Here is a 17,517-nt window from a genome sequence, read left to right as displayed (position 1 = left end):
CACATCACAAAAACACATGAAGCCCTATGGAGTAAAAGACCCCATAGCCCATTAAACACATATAGAATCAAAGAGATACACTCAAATCATGTCCAAGAGTGAGGGTAAAAGAGTCTCACTCTTGGCAGGAGAACAAAATAAACCCCAAAAATCCAGCAAAGCTGCTGGGGGACTCACTAGGTTAGGAAATTCAGCCTAAACAGAGAATTCTCCCTAACAAAAGCCGAAACCCAAGCATCATTGATAGATAAACAGGTGGAGCCGGATCTATTGTTTGGAAAGGCGGTCGAGGACGCGCTAAAAAATGCCAAGGACGAGTATGAGAGACTCAAATCTCTAGGCCAACTAACCAATAAACCCCCAAACCAGAGAGGGAATGGGAATTTTCGTTGCCCACGCTGACAAAATTCCCAGAGAGGGTCTAACTATTCCCAGGGGCAGGGTACACAATGGAACAACAGCCAGCAGTCTACCCAGGGTTATGGCAGTGGTAATAAGAGAGGACGTGGTAAAGGTAGAGGCAGCCCCAGTAGAGGCGGCGGCACGCCTCCACCAAAACAGTGACGCTCCGTTCAGGGTCCCTTCTCACGCATCCCCAGTAGGGGGACGCATTTCCAACTTCACCCAAGCTTGGGAAGGGATCTCATCAGACAGATGGGTGCTGTCCACAGTGTCTGCAGAATACTGTATAGAACTGTTAGAGCGTCCCCGAAACCACCCTCCACGACAAAAAATACATTCTTTGGACCACCAGAAGATCCTCCTCGGGGAGATTGTCAATCTTCTAGCAAAGGACGCGATAGAACTCGTCCCGGGACACCAGGTAAACGAGGGTATTTATTCAACTTACTTCCTTGTGCCAAAAAAAGATTTGACAATGCGCCCAGTATTGGACTTACGGCCTGCAAACAAGTATGTCAAGCCCCAAAAATTTTGCATGACTACTCTCCAAGAGGTAATCCCCCTCCTAAAAAAGGGGGATTACATGGCAGCATTGGACATGAAAGATGCCTATTTTCATATTTCCATGTTCCCAGCGCACTTGCGCTTCAAGGTGGACAGTCGGCACTACCAGTTCAAGGTACTGCCCTTCGGGATAGCCTCGACTCCAAGGGTATTCACCAAGGTACTGGTGGTGGCGGCAGCACACCTGCGCAGGTAGGCAATCTCGGTGTACCCTTACCTGGACGACGGGCTCATCATGGAGAAGACCCCAGTAATTTGCAGAACAAACATTTCGAAGGACGATCGACCTCCTCTTCGAATTAGGCTTCTCAATAAACGAAAAGTCAAGTCTGGTGCCAAGCACCTCCAAAACAATTCCTAGGAGCTATCCTAGACACGGAAGAGGGGTTGACCTTTCCATCAGAGGAAAGAATTCGGAATATACTGCTGCAAATTCCGCAATATCAGGCCGGTCGCCAGATAACGGTACGCAAAGCAATGCGTATGCTGGGCATGATGGCGTCATGTATTTACCTGGTCCCCCACACGCGCCTGCGCATGTGTCCCATGCAGGAATGGTTGGCGAAACAGTGGTCTCGGGCAAGTGGTCAGTGGGACGATCTAGTGGTCGTTTCGCCAACACTGGTACAAAGCCTTCACTGGTGGACAAGAGAAATTCTGTCCAAGGGGAAACCCTTTTACGATCCCGAGATACAGGCGGTAGTCACAACCGATGCATGCCTGAAAGGGTGGGGAGCTCACCACCTCCACCACACAGCTCAGGGTCTCTGGTCTCACTCAGTGGCCAAGAATCACATCAACCTGCTAGAGCTTCTGGCAGTATTCAGAGCGCTTCAAGCGTTCGTGCCCTACCGGCTGAATCCGTCAGTGCAAATCCGGACAGACAGCACTACAGCCATGTTTTACCTAAACAAGCAAGGAGGGACTCGTTCGCCAAATCTGTCCAAGCTTGCCCAGACAATTTGGACATGGGCACTCAGACGGAAGATCTTCCTGTCATCTCAACATGTTCCAGGGGATCTCAATTCTCTGGCGGATGCTTTGAGCAGAGATCCCCTCCCAGAGGAACACGAATGGTGTCTACACAGAGAAATCGTAGAAGTTATCTTCTCTCAGTGGGGTTTCCCCACTATAGACCTATTCGCCACAAGCGAAAACACAGTGCCCAGGATTTGCATCCAGGTTCCCCCAGCCAGACTCCCAGGGGAACGCCCTGTGGATGAACTGGTCAGGGATGTTTGCGTACGCTTTTCCACCAACACCTCTCATCAGGAAGGTGGTCAACAAGATGAACAGAGAATCAATGACGCTCGTCCTAGTTGCTCCTATGTCGGCGAGACAACTGTGGTTCCCACACCTACGCAGACAAGCGGTGTGCGAACCCATCAAACTCCCGGGCTGGTACAACCTACTGTCCCAGCACCAAGGTCAAACAGTGCATCCTCAACCCAACTCAATGAACCTAGCAGCATGGCTCCTGAGGTCATAGAGTTCGGACATCTCAAATTACCACAGAGATGCATGGACATCCTAAAAGAAGCTAGGAAGCCAAACACGAGGCACTGCTACTTTGACAAATAGAAACGATTTGTTATCTGGTGCCAGAATAAGCAAGTCAACCCAGTTGATTGCACTCCTTCCACAATTGTCACATACATGCTCCACCTGCTGGATGCAGGACTGGTATTTAACTCACTGAAGGTACACCTGGCAGCGCTGTCAGCATACACCACCTCCCATAACAAGGTGTTGTGGTGGAACATACCAGTGGTTAAAGCTTTCATGGAAGGAGTAAAAAAGAGACTTCACCCTCCTATTTCAAACCCACCACCAGGATGGGACCTTAACGTGGTGCTATCTAAACTCATGGGCTCCCCATTCGAATCCATGCATAAAAGCAGTCTCAAACACCTGACTTAAGACGACCTTCTTAGTAGCAATAACATCTATAAGAAGGGTCAGTGAAATTCAGGCTCTGTCAGTGCTGGATCCATTCTTTACAGTTCATAAAGATAAACTGGTTTTACGTACACACCCTAGGTTCTCACCTAAGTTTATTTCTAAATTTCACGTGAACCAGTCCATCGAGCTTCCAGCTTTCTTCCAAGACCCACAAAGCTCGGCTGAGGTGAAACTACACACCCTAGATGTGCGTACGGCGGTCCTCTACTAGCTACAGTAGAGCTACAGGCAGAGAGGGAGATTGTGTCTCTTAAGGTGCCATCTCTAAGTGGATTGTTAACTGTATCCAGCTGTGTTACTCTCTTTCTGAAAAAACTCTGCCTTTCACGCCAAGAGCCCACTCTACAAGAGGCATTGGGGCCACTCTGGCTTTCATTGCAAATGTACCCCTTGACACCATTTGCAAAGCAGCTACTTGGAGCTCTATTCAAACTTTTACTCAGCACTATTGCATTGACACCAATTCCAAGACTGATACTCAAGTGGGACAAGTGGTTCTAAGAAATGTATTTGCTCATGACCCTTCTCACATCCCACCTCCTGCTTCTAACACTGCTCGCTAATCTATGCACAGCATGTGATCTAAGCAGATTCCACAAGCCTCAGAAGGGATACATTACTCGCCGTAATCATATTTCTGATGCTTGTATCTGCTTAAATTCACATGCGACCCACACTTCCTCCCCTCTGAGAGAAGGCACATGGATGCTTGTAGTCTTATCTATCTGCTTGGATTATCTGTACTCGCGCTGCTCCTCATGTCAGAAAAAATACAATCTGAGGGTCCTAGACGCGTGAGGGATCATGGGCACAGTGGACGTCACAGTAGGGATAGTATTACTGGCACGCCCTGTGTCGACGCCCATTTTCGAGTTTCGAAAAACAAACTAATACTCTGCAGCTTCCACTAGATGTCGGCCTATGCACAGCATGTGAATCTAAGCAGATACAAGCATCAGAAATACGATTACAGTGAGTAATGTATCATATATATAGTACCCGATCAGCCAGGAAACAACCGAACCAGGATAGCACAGAACCAGAGATACCTGCCTCGGCCAATCGATTGAGCCAAATGTAAAGATCGATGGTGTCAAAGGCAGCTGATAAATCAAGTAAGATCAGAGACCCGACACCACCATGATCGACAAACCGTGCAAGATCAACCCATCAGTCTAGTATTGTCTCTGTGCCACACCCTGGGCGAAAACCAGATTGAAAAGAATCAAAGAAAAAAGACTCCTCCAGGAAGGTGCTGAGCAAAGGAGTAGCCAGTGATTCCTGGAGTTTCATTAGAAAAGGAAAAATACAAAAAGGGCAAATATTTGCAGGGAGGGAAGGATCCAGGGAAGGCTTTTTAAAGAGGAATTGCCAGTGCATGCTTTAGAGAAGAAGGGATAGAGCCAGTAGTGAAATAATGGTTAACAGCCTGGACAACAAAAGAAAACCTATCGGGCATAATCTCTTTCAAAATACTGAGTGGAATCTAATCCAATAGAGTAGCAGATTTAAATCTATTGGAAGCGGCCATATCATCTCCCGGAGGAAAAAAAGGAAAAGAGGACCAGGAACGGAACCAGTCAACAGCGGGGCGGGGGATTAGAAGCAATACGCCAGTGGCCAGAATTTTCTCGTGAATAACGGAGATTATCAACAAAATAAGATGTGTCAATTACAAAGAGCCTGAGAAAGGAGGAACCGGGCAAAGGGGAATAGGAATGGCCTAGATCTGCCACACAAGGCTAAATAGATCCTTGTGATGATTCAAAGCTGATTCAACATGATTAGTAATATGGCATAAAAGAGCACTTCGCCTCAAAAATAGCTTTGTGATAGATAGAAGTTGCCTCCCGCAAAAGTGAGCTCGCAGCTGGACAGTAGGCTACCTGCCACTAGTGTTAAGCTTGTTGGCGGCAAAGCCATAGCTCAGCAAGATGAGGAGTAAACCAGGGCTCTGAAGGCCGAGAACGTGACTTAGGCTGTTTAAATGGAGCCAGAAGATCAGCTGTAGCTGTCGAAGCCTGTGATAAAGCAGCCAATTCCGAAATCTCTGATGAAAACACAATGATCCGTAATTTGAGCACAAATGGCACGGGTATCAATAGAGCGCCATCTGTGCTGGGGTGCCGTGGGGGGGGGGGTTAAGGCATGGGAAGGGTGTCAGAAGGATATGCCCCAAAAGTAAAGGAATTCTAAAATGTTCAGTCCAAAGGACATGTGAAATAGGAAAAGTAGTCAATAGCATAGAGACGAGAAAATAAAATCTAGCGTGTTACCCAAACAATAGGTTGGACCAATATTCAGTTGATCTAGATTTCGCATGGCTGAGATAAATCCAGCAGCCTGATGGTCAGAAGGGGCAATAGGTCTCAAGTTAAAATAACCAACTATAACGAGGTTGGAGAATTGAGCCTGCAAATCAGCTGCCACATCCAGAAAAAAGGGGCATAAAAAGAATCATCCGCAGGAGGGGGCGCAATCAACACATAGTGTCCTTGAAGCAGAAATGGAAACACACACCAGAAATGCTTCCATTTTAAAATTATGAACTAATAGTAAAATACTACAAATAATAAAAGATCTAAATATAAAAGCAAGGCCACCTGCCCGGATGGACCGAGACAATGTCAGAACGAAGAATACTATAGGTAGGTGCTAGCGCCTGAGCCAAGGAAGGGCCAGGTGAGTGTCACGTAACCAGGTTTCCGTGACACAAATCAAGTCTGGTGAATACTCCTGCAACAGATCGTAACAGGAGGCAGCATGGTCCACAAGAGAATGTGAAGCGAATAAGAAACACCTTACAAAATGTACCACCACTGGTAAACGCACAGGACCAAGTGGCAGTAACAGTAACCGATTTTGCCGGTAATTCGGCAGAATTACTGCCAAGCGTGGAATGAGGCCCCTCATTCATTGCCTTAATCGGATATGGAAACCATACTTCATTTGACTGTGGGAAGCACATTTCTCTGGTTTTAGCAAGTCTGTGTTGACTTCCCATGAATTGAAGAACTTGCTTTGATGCCCTGTGCATGATGCATACATTATTTTGCAGTGCATCCCTTAATAAAACTTTCAAATGTTATAGGCCCTAGCAACCCCTCAGAGTTCTAGTGGGCACCTTGACTCTCGTGGCGCCATTATATCTCAACTCGGGTGTGATTTAAGCTTCATGGGGGACACCATGCATCTTTTTGACCACAGGTTGATGAACCTTAAAATGGACTGATATAGCAGACACATCTTTTAGAGACGTGCTCCCTACAGTGAGAATGGGATGGATTTCTGGAGGCTAATTCCCATCTAACTTGCAGCAGGCTTCTGGGTCTTGCACAATGATTTGGCATACAATCCAGAGAGTATCTCATAAAGAATAACTAGTTTATTTGATGGGTTCATCTACCCAGTAAGGGCGCTCTCAGGTTTGTCGAGTTTGACCCAGTTTGTGCAGCCAATCCAAATCTCTCGAACACAGTTTGTCCCCCCTATATGATGCCCTGCTCACTTCCTGTACCTTTTGCTAAGCTGTGTGGAAAGGTGTTGCACAGTACAGACTCACACTTGGAGTGCATTTGGTACTTTTGGCGACTTTTGAGAATTCTTTGGAGGAGTTTGGATGAGTGTGTTGTTGATTGTTAGTGATCCTTTGTGTCATATCTAATTTATGTGATTTGTGTACTTTCCAAGGCAGTTCTACAAAACAGTATTATTTTAATTCATGAAATTCAAACATTCACAAATAATTGCACCTTTCTCTATGATCAGAACTACAAAACAATGTGGTAAATTGCAGTTTGGGTTGAATTCCAAGTTTCCCCTCTTAACTAACATATGTGCTCCTGAGCAAGTCATTTAATCTCGCAGTTACAAACCTGTCAAAACCTGACGTCTGCACGCCAGAGGCCTGTGGCTGCCAGAGAAGAAGGATCTTCATATCAACATCCTGGACCTACGGGCAATGTTATGGGCCCTATTGTCATTCCTGCCATCTCTGAAAAGCAAGGTGGTGAGGAGCTTTACGAACAACACTTCCACCATGTTCTACATCAGGAAGCAGGGGGCATTTGATCCCTGGCGCTCTCCAAAGAAGCTCAGGACTTGTGGTGCTGGGCCGTCGGACAGGGGATGTTCCTCGTCCCTCTCCAACTGGCGGGAGTCAAGAACACCATTGCAGACTCCCTCAGCAGGGAACAGTGCTCCTGCCACAAGTGGGAGCTTCGTCAGGATCAGGTGGACCTCTTAGTTTGTCAAGTGGGACAGGCCCAAGATAGATCTGTTTGCGACGGCACAGTGAACTCCAAGTACCAGATGTTTGCCAGCAGGTTCCATCAGCCAAGGAGCCTGGGGGACGCGTTCTCCTTCCTGTGGGAAGGGCTGTTCCTGTATGTGTTGCTCCCATTCCCTCTCCTGCTACGAGTCATCAACACACTCATGTCCATGCAAGATGATACTCATCAACCCGGCGTAGCTGAGGCAGATTTGGCATCCGGACCCTCTGAACCTTTCATCACCGCCTCCGGTCACGCTGCCAGTGGATACGGATCTTTTCACTAGAGAAGGAAGTGCAATCCTTCATCACGACCCAGGATCGCTGAACCTGAGACCTTGCCTCCTGCAGCCCTATAGTTTGGAGGATACGAGTTGCCTGCGGATTGCGAGGTTCTCGCCAAGGCCAGGGTGTTATCAACTTTGAATTGCTCTGGTGACAAGTGGAAGCATTTCTCTACATGGTGCCGGTCTCAGAAGATTACCCCTCTAAGGGTCACGTCCCTGCAGGTCCTTCCATACTTGCTATCCTTGGCCAAGGCTGGACTGGCGCATGCCTCTTTCAAGGTACATCTGGCGGCAATCTCCTGGTCTTTCCCGACAGTGAAGGCTCCTGCTCGGTGTGGTAACTCAATTTGGTTCTGACGAGGCTCATGGGGGGCCCCCTTCGAGACTATGCATCAGGCCCCTCTCAAGTTCCTCTCGTGGAAAACGGCTTTCCTGGTAGCCATCACCTCTGCTAGAAGGGTAGGTGAGATCCAGGCCCTATCCTGCAAGCAACCATACCCGACTTTTCACGAATCGAGGGTGGCGCAACGTACGCATCCCTCTTTCATGCCAAAGGTTCTGTCGGAATTCCACCTCAACGAGCCTTTGGTGTTACCTGTTTTTTCCCGAAACCTTTGTTGCCGGAAGAAAGGGCCTTGCATTCGCTGGACGTTGCTCGTGCCCTGAACTTCTACATGACACGCACAAAGGGTTTGCAGAAGACCTCACAGCTGTTTGTGAACTTTGGTCCAGTGAACCATAGGAAGGCCTTGTCCAAGGCTTCCATTTCAAGGTGGCTCGCCGGCTCCATCACACACTGTCTTTGGATAGCAAACCTACCGCTGTCCGGCCATCCAAGAGCCCACTCCACCAGAGCGATCCCTGCAACGACGGTGTTCCCGTCTGGTGTACCCCTGCTGGACATCTTCAGGGCTGCTACGTGGAGGTCCACGCACACCTTCACAAAGTTCTACTGCGTCGACCGGGATTCCAGGGAGGAGTCCAGAGTCGACCAAGCAGTACTACGCAACTTGTTCGCTTGAGGTGAGACTGTGCCAGAGGTAAGAATGTATTGCTTGTGTTGAGTGTTGCCATTTGTTATTCATGAGCATGTGAATCCATGCCAGACCCTGTGCTGGAGAAGGTTTAAGTTACTTATCTGTAACTATTATTCTCCAGCATGGGTCTGGCATGGATTCACATGCGAACCCTCCCTCTGTCGCCTCTGCGACTCTTCTTGGTCATACCGCCACTTTACGTGCTTAACAAATCCGAAGATGGCTGCCAGAGGAGGGGCTTAGGGAGAGAACTGTCCTTGGATGGGGGCATTATGACCCAGAGGACAGTGATTGGTTTAGAGGAGAAATACAGTTTTAAGTGAAAGTGAAACTGTTTTGGCTTTTACCGGGGATTCCCAGCCTAACGACGGGGAATATTCATGAGCATGTGAATCCATTCCAGACCCATGCTGGGAAACAATATTTACAGATAAGTAACTTAAACCATACCCTTCAAATCTATGAACAAAATAGTGCATGTATCGTTGACTGGTTATATTGTTGCAACTTCAGGTAATTTGGTGTGAGGACACATAAACTGGCTGGCCTGCCCAGCCCTTTGACCATACAAAAAGGTATGACAGAGGTAATTGCACAGTGTTTAGCCCTTGTCCTGCAGCAGGCATTTCCCGATTACAGTGATGTACAGGAACCTATGCACTAGGAGTCCCTGAGCTACTATGGCAAGTTAATTTTAATATTCCTTTGCTGTTTTGTGTGCAGTTTCATATAGTGGACAACAATGTCTAGTATAAATCTTTATTTTCTACCTTGCATGTTAAATAATGGGAATATCCTGCTATCTCTTCATGTCTGCTCGCAGACGTTCTTTATTTCGTAGCTCGAGCATTTTGAATCATGCCTTTGGATCTGGCCAAGCAGCTTTTACTCACAAAAGGACAACAATGCAGGCACAGCTCCATGTGACAAATGAGGCTAAATGCACATCTCTTTTCATTGAGCCAGTACAGTGGATGGAGCCTTCACTGCTGGGGGTGATGGATGGTCAAGTGAGTGAACAACCGGATCATGTAGAATGTATGACTAAATGGGGTCACCCACTTGCCCTAGGTTTTATTGAGTCACCAGTGTCGATCAGCTATGAAACAAAAGCAACATGATTTACAAGCATATATGCCCTTTGTTTTACAATTCAGGAATAAGAAGATAATGAACAAAATGTGTTTATAGCAATTGAAAGGTGTATGTAAGTATGAAGTCGGCACATGCTTTTCTGTATGTCATTGCATAGTTCAAAAGCCTGGTCCCTGGGCCTTGTCCCTTTGTATGCCAGCTGCAGTGTCCCTGAATGACTCCTGTTAAATTGGCTACAAAGTCCAGTAGCCCTGTCAAATCTGCTTGCGCGGTCTGAACTCTATACCAGTCTGTCCAATGTTGAACTAGCTGCAGAGCCCGATTTATTTTGGGCACTTTCCTGTTGCACCCACAGAAGCCTGGTCTGTTGAAGGCCTTGTCACTGTTGCACAATATGCAGAACCTGGTCTATGTTTGTCAGACCCCTTTAGACCAGCTGCAGAGCCTCGTCTCAGTTAGTCTCTGGCATTACTCCTTTTACTTGTTTCTTCTCTCTGGGGCTGCTTCACAGGCTTCAGAGCCTGGTCTTGTGCCTGTTTTTCCAGATGCCAAGCCTGGCCCTTGTGAGAGGGTCAGGCATCTGACCCTGTCCAGAGGGGATGGGGAATCCTTCCAACCTGGAGTGGGAGGCCTACCAGGGTTTTCACCAGAGGTAGTCCTGCACCAGAGGTGGGGTGTGAAAGTTTAAAGGGGGTGGGGGAAGGCAGTCTCTGTCCCTTTTACTAGTGCCTGTTTGCATGAAATCAGTACCCCCTTTTCTTGCCCCATGCCTGCCCTGCACCATGCTAGCCAGTCTCTTTCTTGTCCTGTAGGACTTCAGCCTCTAACTTGCCTAACGATGGAAGAACGAGTGAGCAATCTGACTGGGAGTGAGACAGTAGCAAGCTGCCGTGCAGCAGACCACACTGGCAGGTTAAACACACTATGCACCCGGACCAGCACAAGAGTAATAATACCAACTTCAGTGAGTATGCAGGGCAGTGCACTCCATGTTCCATCAATCAAAGGGCTTTAGCCAAGACCGACAAAGACAATACATGTGAAAGGGATGCAGAGTGGTTCCCCTGCCGAACCAAGACCGACAAAGACAATACATGTGAAAGGGATGCAGAGTGGTTCCCCTGCCGAACCTGCATGCTTAAAAGCTTCTGGCAAGCCCTCCTACAAATTGGGCCATTGACTTTGATAATAGTGGGTTGTCGTTACTAAAAGTAGGCTGACCTGCGTATGAAAAAGGGGCGGGGTTAAAACCCCTTTGTGTTTGCCCATCTGTAATATCTACTGTAGGGAAAGGAAAACCGCCTTGGGCCCAGCAAACCAGATGTGGAAAAGAGTCAATGGAGGGGAAAAGAGGAGGAGGAGGATCAAAAGGGTCACTAGAAACAACATTGCATGGCTTATTCGGTGAATCCAAAGAGGAGAAGGCAGACCAAGAAACAAAACAGAGGAAGGACGGTGCACTGGCATGTGGAGGACTGCTGAAGGAGTGTCAGGTGAGATATTGGTTGGTGGTAGAAAGTGGTACTTTGATTTGCGTGTAAGCTGAGAGTGTGTGTACATTCAAGCTGTGTGAATGCAGCTAATAAAGAGAGATCAGGGAGTGAATGAGAAGGGGACTGGGAGAGTAAAAGGAGAGTGACTGTGGTAGAAGGTTTGAGTGGAGTATAAAATAGTCAGTGTGGCGATGGGAGAGAACCACTTGCAGTGTGGAGAGCAGTTGTGGTGTGGCGAGGGCAAAGTAGTAGTAGAGCAATGTCTGGGGGAGAGAGAGACCATCTGAGGGCGAGAGGGAAAGGCAAAGAACATTGGGAGGAAGGAGAGTAGAAGGAAGGGAATGGAGAAATAGAACATCAGGGCAAGGAGTACATAGGCATGAAATGGAAGGACCATGTGTGGGCTGAGTTTCCAAAAGGCACCGATCCATACTGAATTTAATTTGGAAACCTGGCTTAGGACCACCTAGATAGAAAGGATATTTGGCCATAAGCCATCACCAGTAGACAGTAGGGCGTTACCCCTCTCTAGCAACCATTCTGATGGTGACGGATGCCTCGGTTAGGGAGGGTACTGCCTGGTCTAGATGAGATGAGCAGAACGTCCCTTAGCCAAACCCGTTTCAATTTCTCTAATAACCCTTGAACCGTCTCCGAGAGTTGTGTTTTCTTGAGGGCATCTGTGTCACCCTTTCCCTGTTGAAACAGTTCCAAAGTGTATATTAGGCTGTTGTGTATTAAACCAGCTGCAGAATTTGTTTGATTTTAAGTTTGTTTGTCTCCCATCACACCTTTTGCTGCATTTGACCTCTCTGGTCCTACTCTCTTTTGTGCTTTCTCTGGACCCTGGTCCAGTCAAAGAAGGCACAATAGAGAGAAGGGCCAGAGAGACTTACGGTCTGAAAATGATGTAACGGCCAAAGACTGAGCTAGACCAGGCTCTACAATTTGTGGAATATACAGATTCTGGTCCCAATGATGGTGTCTTTTGTAGACGGCTAGAATTGGTTCCTGTAGGCTGGCGGAATGTAGCAGCATGTGTTGACAGTTGTAATCCTCCTGGTGTCACTTGCTGTCTGTTTGTCAAAAGGATTCATTTGAAAAGGGATGTCTGCATCAGAATCCGAATGGGTGGCCGAGGGGAAAACTAATAACTGTGTGTTGTATGACTGGATGGAGAATCCATGCCGGCAAAGAAGAGTTCTCCTGACCTCTGTGGCACCCATAAGATCAATTTAACCCAGCTTCGTAGCAGCTGATGATCCAGAAGCATGCCTGTTAGGATGCTGCTGGTGACACTTAAAGAAGTGACTGTGGAGCTGGGGCTACTTGGAGGCAGGTCCCAGGAGTCTAAAGGTGCTTTCTGAGTAGAAACCCTAGGCAACCTATTCAACTGTAGTCACAGCAAGTATTGGCAAAATACCATCATCCTCTTCCCAGGAGGTGAGTGTCTCCTGCTAAATATCTCATAATTCACATTTAACCTTATCTGATCTGCGGCTCATCACGGAGGTTGCTGCAAGTTCCACCTGACGGTCGATGCAGGCTTCCTATGGGGACAAAAAGGGAAAATGGAGACTCCCCTGCAACTTCGCAGGGTTTGGCAGGCTCTCTCACACATAAGGGAGTATGCCTTATTGTGTGCTACGGCTCTCACTTTTATCTCTGCTTCCCTGGGGAAAGGGTGCCTTTTTTGGTCTATAGGAACAAGAAACTGGCAAAAGTGTGTACTGACAAAATGGCTTTGGAGGAGACCAGTTCTCAGATAGTTTGATAACCCTGTGACCGCTGGATTATGGTTATTAGCAGCATGTGTTTATTTGTAGAGCAATCACTGCATAAAGTCATTGCTTTTTGGTGCTTTGGAAAATTCCAGAGGAGGCTCCTTGTGGGTGTATTGTTAGAGTAGATTAATCTTGAGTTTTGCTCTGAAATGTATCAGGTTGGGTGTGAGTCTTATGTCTTTACGGAAGTTACTCCGCTCAGAGCAATTGCATCAAATAGTTTGTCCTCTAGGATCTTGTATGCTATATGTTTATCTGAACAGGTGGTTTGCCAAAGATTTGAGTACTGTGAGAAACCTGAAGGCACTGTCATATCTACTTGCCAGGGATCTTCTGTTCATGTGGCCGGGGAATGGCCATCGCTTCATCCAGGCCCTGATGGTGGACTAGCGAGGGAGGATTACATGGTCTGAGTATCCTTGGGGATTGGGAAGAGGATGCCAGATGAGACAAGGTATCCCCCATTTCCTGACAATGATTTGCCTTAACCTCCCACAACCTTTGTTGGATATTGTTATGCAGACCCTATTTTTCTCTTGGTAGCCAGACCAAGTACTGAGAAGAAGAAACTAACCCCAATAGTAATGAAGATTACCTATAGGAAACACCACTATAGTACTGAAAAAGAGGGAACCTGAAAACTATAGGACTAAAGGTCAGGCATGGCCTGTTAATTGGGGTGAGGCAAGTGGGCCTGGGACTATTACATCTGTAGCTTGTTAGAGACTCACAGGTGTATAAAAGGTGGAGTCCCCAGAGAGTTGGAGAGTTGGAGGAAGTTGGTGTTTTAATGAGGAGATAAAAAGGAGAGCCATCTCAGCCCACGGGAAGCCAGAGGAAAAGGGGACGTTGGGATGCTGAAGGACAGCAGAGCGAGAGATGTCATCACGTGGCGAGGGATCCGTGTCGCCAAGAAGCTGGAGCAATCGGGAGAAGGGTACAGAGGAAGAGGCTGGTCCCTTTTTTTTTGTGGCCAAGAACTGCTTGTTTGCCTGAATGGCATAAACCATTTTGGGATGACTGAGGGGCAGGCAGTGAGACCCTGACCACAAATTCCAGAAGGCATCTAGTCAAAAGAAGTGAAGGAAGGTACGTCGCATCCGGCGAGTTTTGAGAGAGCAAGGAAACCCAGTGCTTGTATGAAAGTCAAAGACTTGCCATAGTAGCAGAGTGGTAGACACGTTATCAAAGTCTCCTAGTGAAGGAACGAATCAAAGTGAATGCAACGCTTGAAGTGGAACTTGCAGAAACATTGTGTCGGAGTGAAACATGCTGAAAGCGATGAACAAGTTACCCGAGGGGAGCCAGTGAAGTGGGAGCAAAATCCTGAACAGGAGAAATAGAACCGTAGTTGAAAAACAAGCAAGCGCATGATAGAAAGGAGAACCAAAGGAGCACAAAGAAAGGGACCCCTGAATTTCAGAACTGGTGTAACTATGTTATTCGCCAAAGTGGTAAATCGCTGGGAAAAGGGCAACTGGTTGCCTGGCTTGTAATGGGTGGGCCATGCAGCCTATTAACTGCGCTTGAACCAGAATGCACCAATAAGGAGAGGCGTATAATTCGCCAAAGTGATAAGAAACTGGGTGAGGACAACTGGTTGCGTGACCTGTAAAGTGTGGGCTGTGCGGCCTATTAACTGTGACTAGCCCAGGATGCCCCAACAAGGAAGAGGAGTGGAAGAAACTGTAAAATACGTTAAAGCTGAACATTGGTCTTTTGAGAATCAGAAGTAGTATTTGAGTGAAAGCAACTTTGAAATGCGCTAAAGCTGAACATTGGTGGTTTGAGAAACAGAAACATTATTTGAGTGAAAGCAACCTCGAAATATACTAAAGCTGAACAGTGGAGTTTTGAATATCAATATTTGAAGCTTGGGGAAGGGACCCCCTGAGCTCCTTTGAAACATTGTTTTGCACATTCCTGCTTGAAGCTTGGGGAAGGGAACCCCCCTGAGCTCCTCTGGAACATTGTTGTTTTGGTGAAGCAGTGTTAAGCTTGGAGAAGGGACCTTGAACTTTATGGTTGGAACTGTATCCTGAGCTTGCGCAGGTGGCTAGAGACTGCTCCAGACTTTATGTTGAACACTATTTAAGTTGGAACATCCCTATACTAAATTTCTGTATTAGATGTGAGGGCAAGCATAGGTTTTGACACACAGACCTGTGAGTTGAAATGACAGACTTAGACTTTTCCTTTGTTTCCTTAGGTAGGGCTATTCCCACCATAGTTGTAGGGCAAGTTAGGCATTACACCCATCCTGACCTTTTAATAAAGGTTCTCAAACTGTTACATCTGTTGTCTGTGTCATCTCGTGATACCATGTCTATCTCACATATGGTGTCCGGGGTGGGATGCAGCTCAACCGGTTGGGAGACCCTGAAATATGGAAAGCTAAGTGACGGAGCATCAGACCCTATGATGGCCACAACAGGCTCTACTGGATTTGAAATCTGTAGTAGTAGACAGGAAACAATCCCTGCAGGGAAGAAAAGTAGGCTGATATCCGCAGATCAAGTTGTGATACCACCCCCTGGGACTTGCATGCGATTAGCATCCAGGTTAGGGTTGGCAGTTGAGGTGAAAGTCATAATACAAAATCATGGGAGGAAGACCTTCTGTCTTTACCAGAGACATGAGATCACCCAAGGGATGATTGAGAAGGCAATACTTACCAGAATAATAGAGAAGGAAAATATTGAAGGAGGGGAAGAGGAGGAAACGGTCAGTGACTTCCTCCTCTCTGAGGATGAAATAGATTTAACTTTACCTTTATACCTAGCAGTGGCCCAGAGAAAAGATACCCTCTTAATCAAAAAATTTTCACAAGTGGTCTCAGAAAAAGAAGGATGTGAAAGAAAAGAAAAATGTTTCCTCGTGAAAGAAGGTTTTCTTTATAGAGGGAAAACCCTCTCAGGAAATAGAGTCCCAATTGGTGATTCCAGAAAGTCATAAAACAATGGTCTTGGAAACCGTTCGGTCCCATCTAACAAAATATCATACTAACCATAAGAAACGTACAAATTATTTGAGAGAACGTTTTTTTTGTTTGTTTTGAAATGGAGACCGATATTAAACCCTAATACAGACCAGTAGGACCTGACAGAGTTGATACATCACCCTACCTGTAGGTTCCTATATTGAAGAGATAGCTGTAGCTCAGAATTCTTTCAAGAGAAACACTTTACAAACTCTAAATGAGAAAGAAGAGGGTTAGCTTTTTCCCCTCGAAAATTCATCAGGTAGAGCTAATCTTTCAGACATTAAACACTTGGGCCATACTTCACACCAGAAAGTCTGTAAAAGGAAGTGATTATTATCTTTCTTGTCCTTTGGATTGTCAAATATCAGGGAGGGATACCAATAATCTCTTTAGGTCTACACCTTGAGATAACAAGAGGCCAGTTAATAGGATTTGTAAAATGCTAAATCTTAGGGGGACCCTTTTACTATTCAAACCTAGAAAATAATGGTTTGAAACCCATCTCAACTAAGGAAAGGAAAAAAGATCTAGGTCTTAAACCTTGGAAAATAGAATCACAAGATTCCGACAGGGGTACAATATTTTTGAAATAGAGCTGGTACTTCATCAGACATGGAACTATTCCAAAGTCAAGGAAGAAGAGGAGGGCAGTATATCAACAAAACATTTTGAGGAAAATGTAGAACACTCTAATGGTTCAAAAAAGAAATTATTATACATTAATCTTCCCCAGATAATCCCTTGTCCTTTGGATTGACAAATATCATAGGGATTGAAAAAGCTGAATCCCCGAAGGCACCAATAGGAAAGGAAAAATATCCTGCCATAATAAATCAATTTCTTGATTCATATCGGAAATGTTATTCGTAAGGGGTTTGGTCATCTGATGAGAAATTGTCCTGTTAATATAGGTGAGTCTCCTAAATCAATATCATGTGTTCAACCCAGCCAACCTCTTAAAGTCTAATACCTTTTTATATAAAAAAGGGAGAGACCACATATACAATACCTGTCTCTTTAGAGGGAAAACTAATCTGGGCAGAATTGGACACCAGAAGTAAAGAAAGTGCCAGAAGAACGGACATACTTAAAACAGAGGTGGAAGGAAGAACAAGAAAGTGATGTGGGTACATGGGGTTCTCAGAAATACATTGATTTGAATTTCTATATCTGTTCTAGGAAGGAAAATACATTTAAATGTAATAGTGGTTCCCAACTTGCCAACTTACTTGATTTTGATTTTAGGGAGAGATGTTCCTCATTTTCATCAATGGGTTTTACACATAGCCCAAATAAATTCTAAAAATCTTGTAGTGAGATCTCGTGTCCCTTCAGAGACAAACTCCCGAAGTAGAAACAAAGTCAAGAAACCCTTTAAAACATAACCTTAACAGAATGCGGGATTCTTTGGAACATAGACCTGGTGATTCCACAAGAGAACCTTGAGGGAAACAAAAGCAAACTAAAGTGTTTGTTTTTTTCCTTCTCAGTTCCCTTGTGAAACACCTCAGTCCAATCCGCATTGGGGAAGGGTATGTGAGAAACCTGAAGGCACTCTCGCATCTACTCCCCAGGGATCTTCTGTTCAGGTTGCCAGGGAAGGGCCTTTGCTTTTGGATCCCGGCCCTAAGGGTGGACTA

At 46.1% G+C, this 17,517-nt stretch overlaps 1 protein-coding gene across 5 annotated transcripts in view; it reads left to right on the top strand.

The window, feature by feature from the left end:
* Positions 1–17,517, top strand: part of DUSP12 (dual specificity phosphatase 12) — a 428,130-nt gene that overhangs the window by 293,397 nt on the left and 117,216 nt on the right. For all 5 annotated transcript variants that reach the window (XM_069641288.1, XM_069641289.1, XM_069641290.1 and 2 more), the window contains one exon: positions 9,346–9,532. In XM_069641288.1, coding sequence (XP_069497389.1) covers positions 9,346–9,532 — 187 coding nt within the window. The remainder of the gene's footprint in view (positions 1–9,345; positions 9,533–17,517) is intronic.

This window comes from Ambystoma mexicanum, chromosome 1q (genome assembly GCF_040938575.1).
Source record: "Ambystoma mexicanum isolate Mex_15411 chromosome 1q, UKY_AmexF1_1, whole genome shotgun sequence".
Classification (NCBI taxonomy): domain Eukaryota; kingdom Metazoa; phylum Chordata; class Amphibia; order Caudata; family Ambystomatidae; genus Ambystoma; species Ambystoma mexicanum.
The sequence above is the reverse complement of the archived record's forward strand: the minus strand, read 5'-3'. Positions and strand labels throughout refer to the sequence as shown.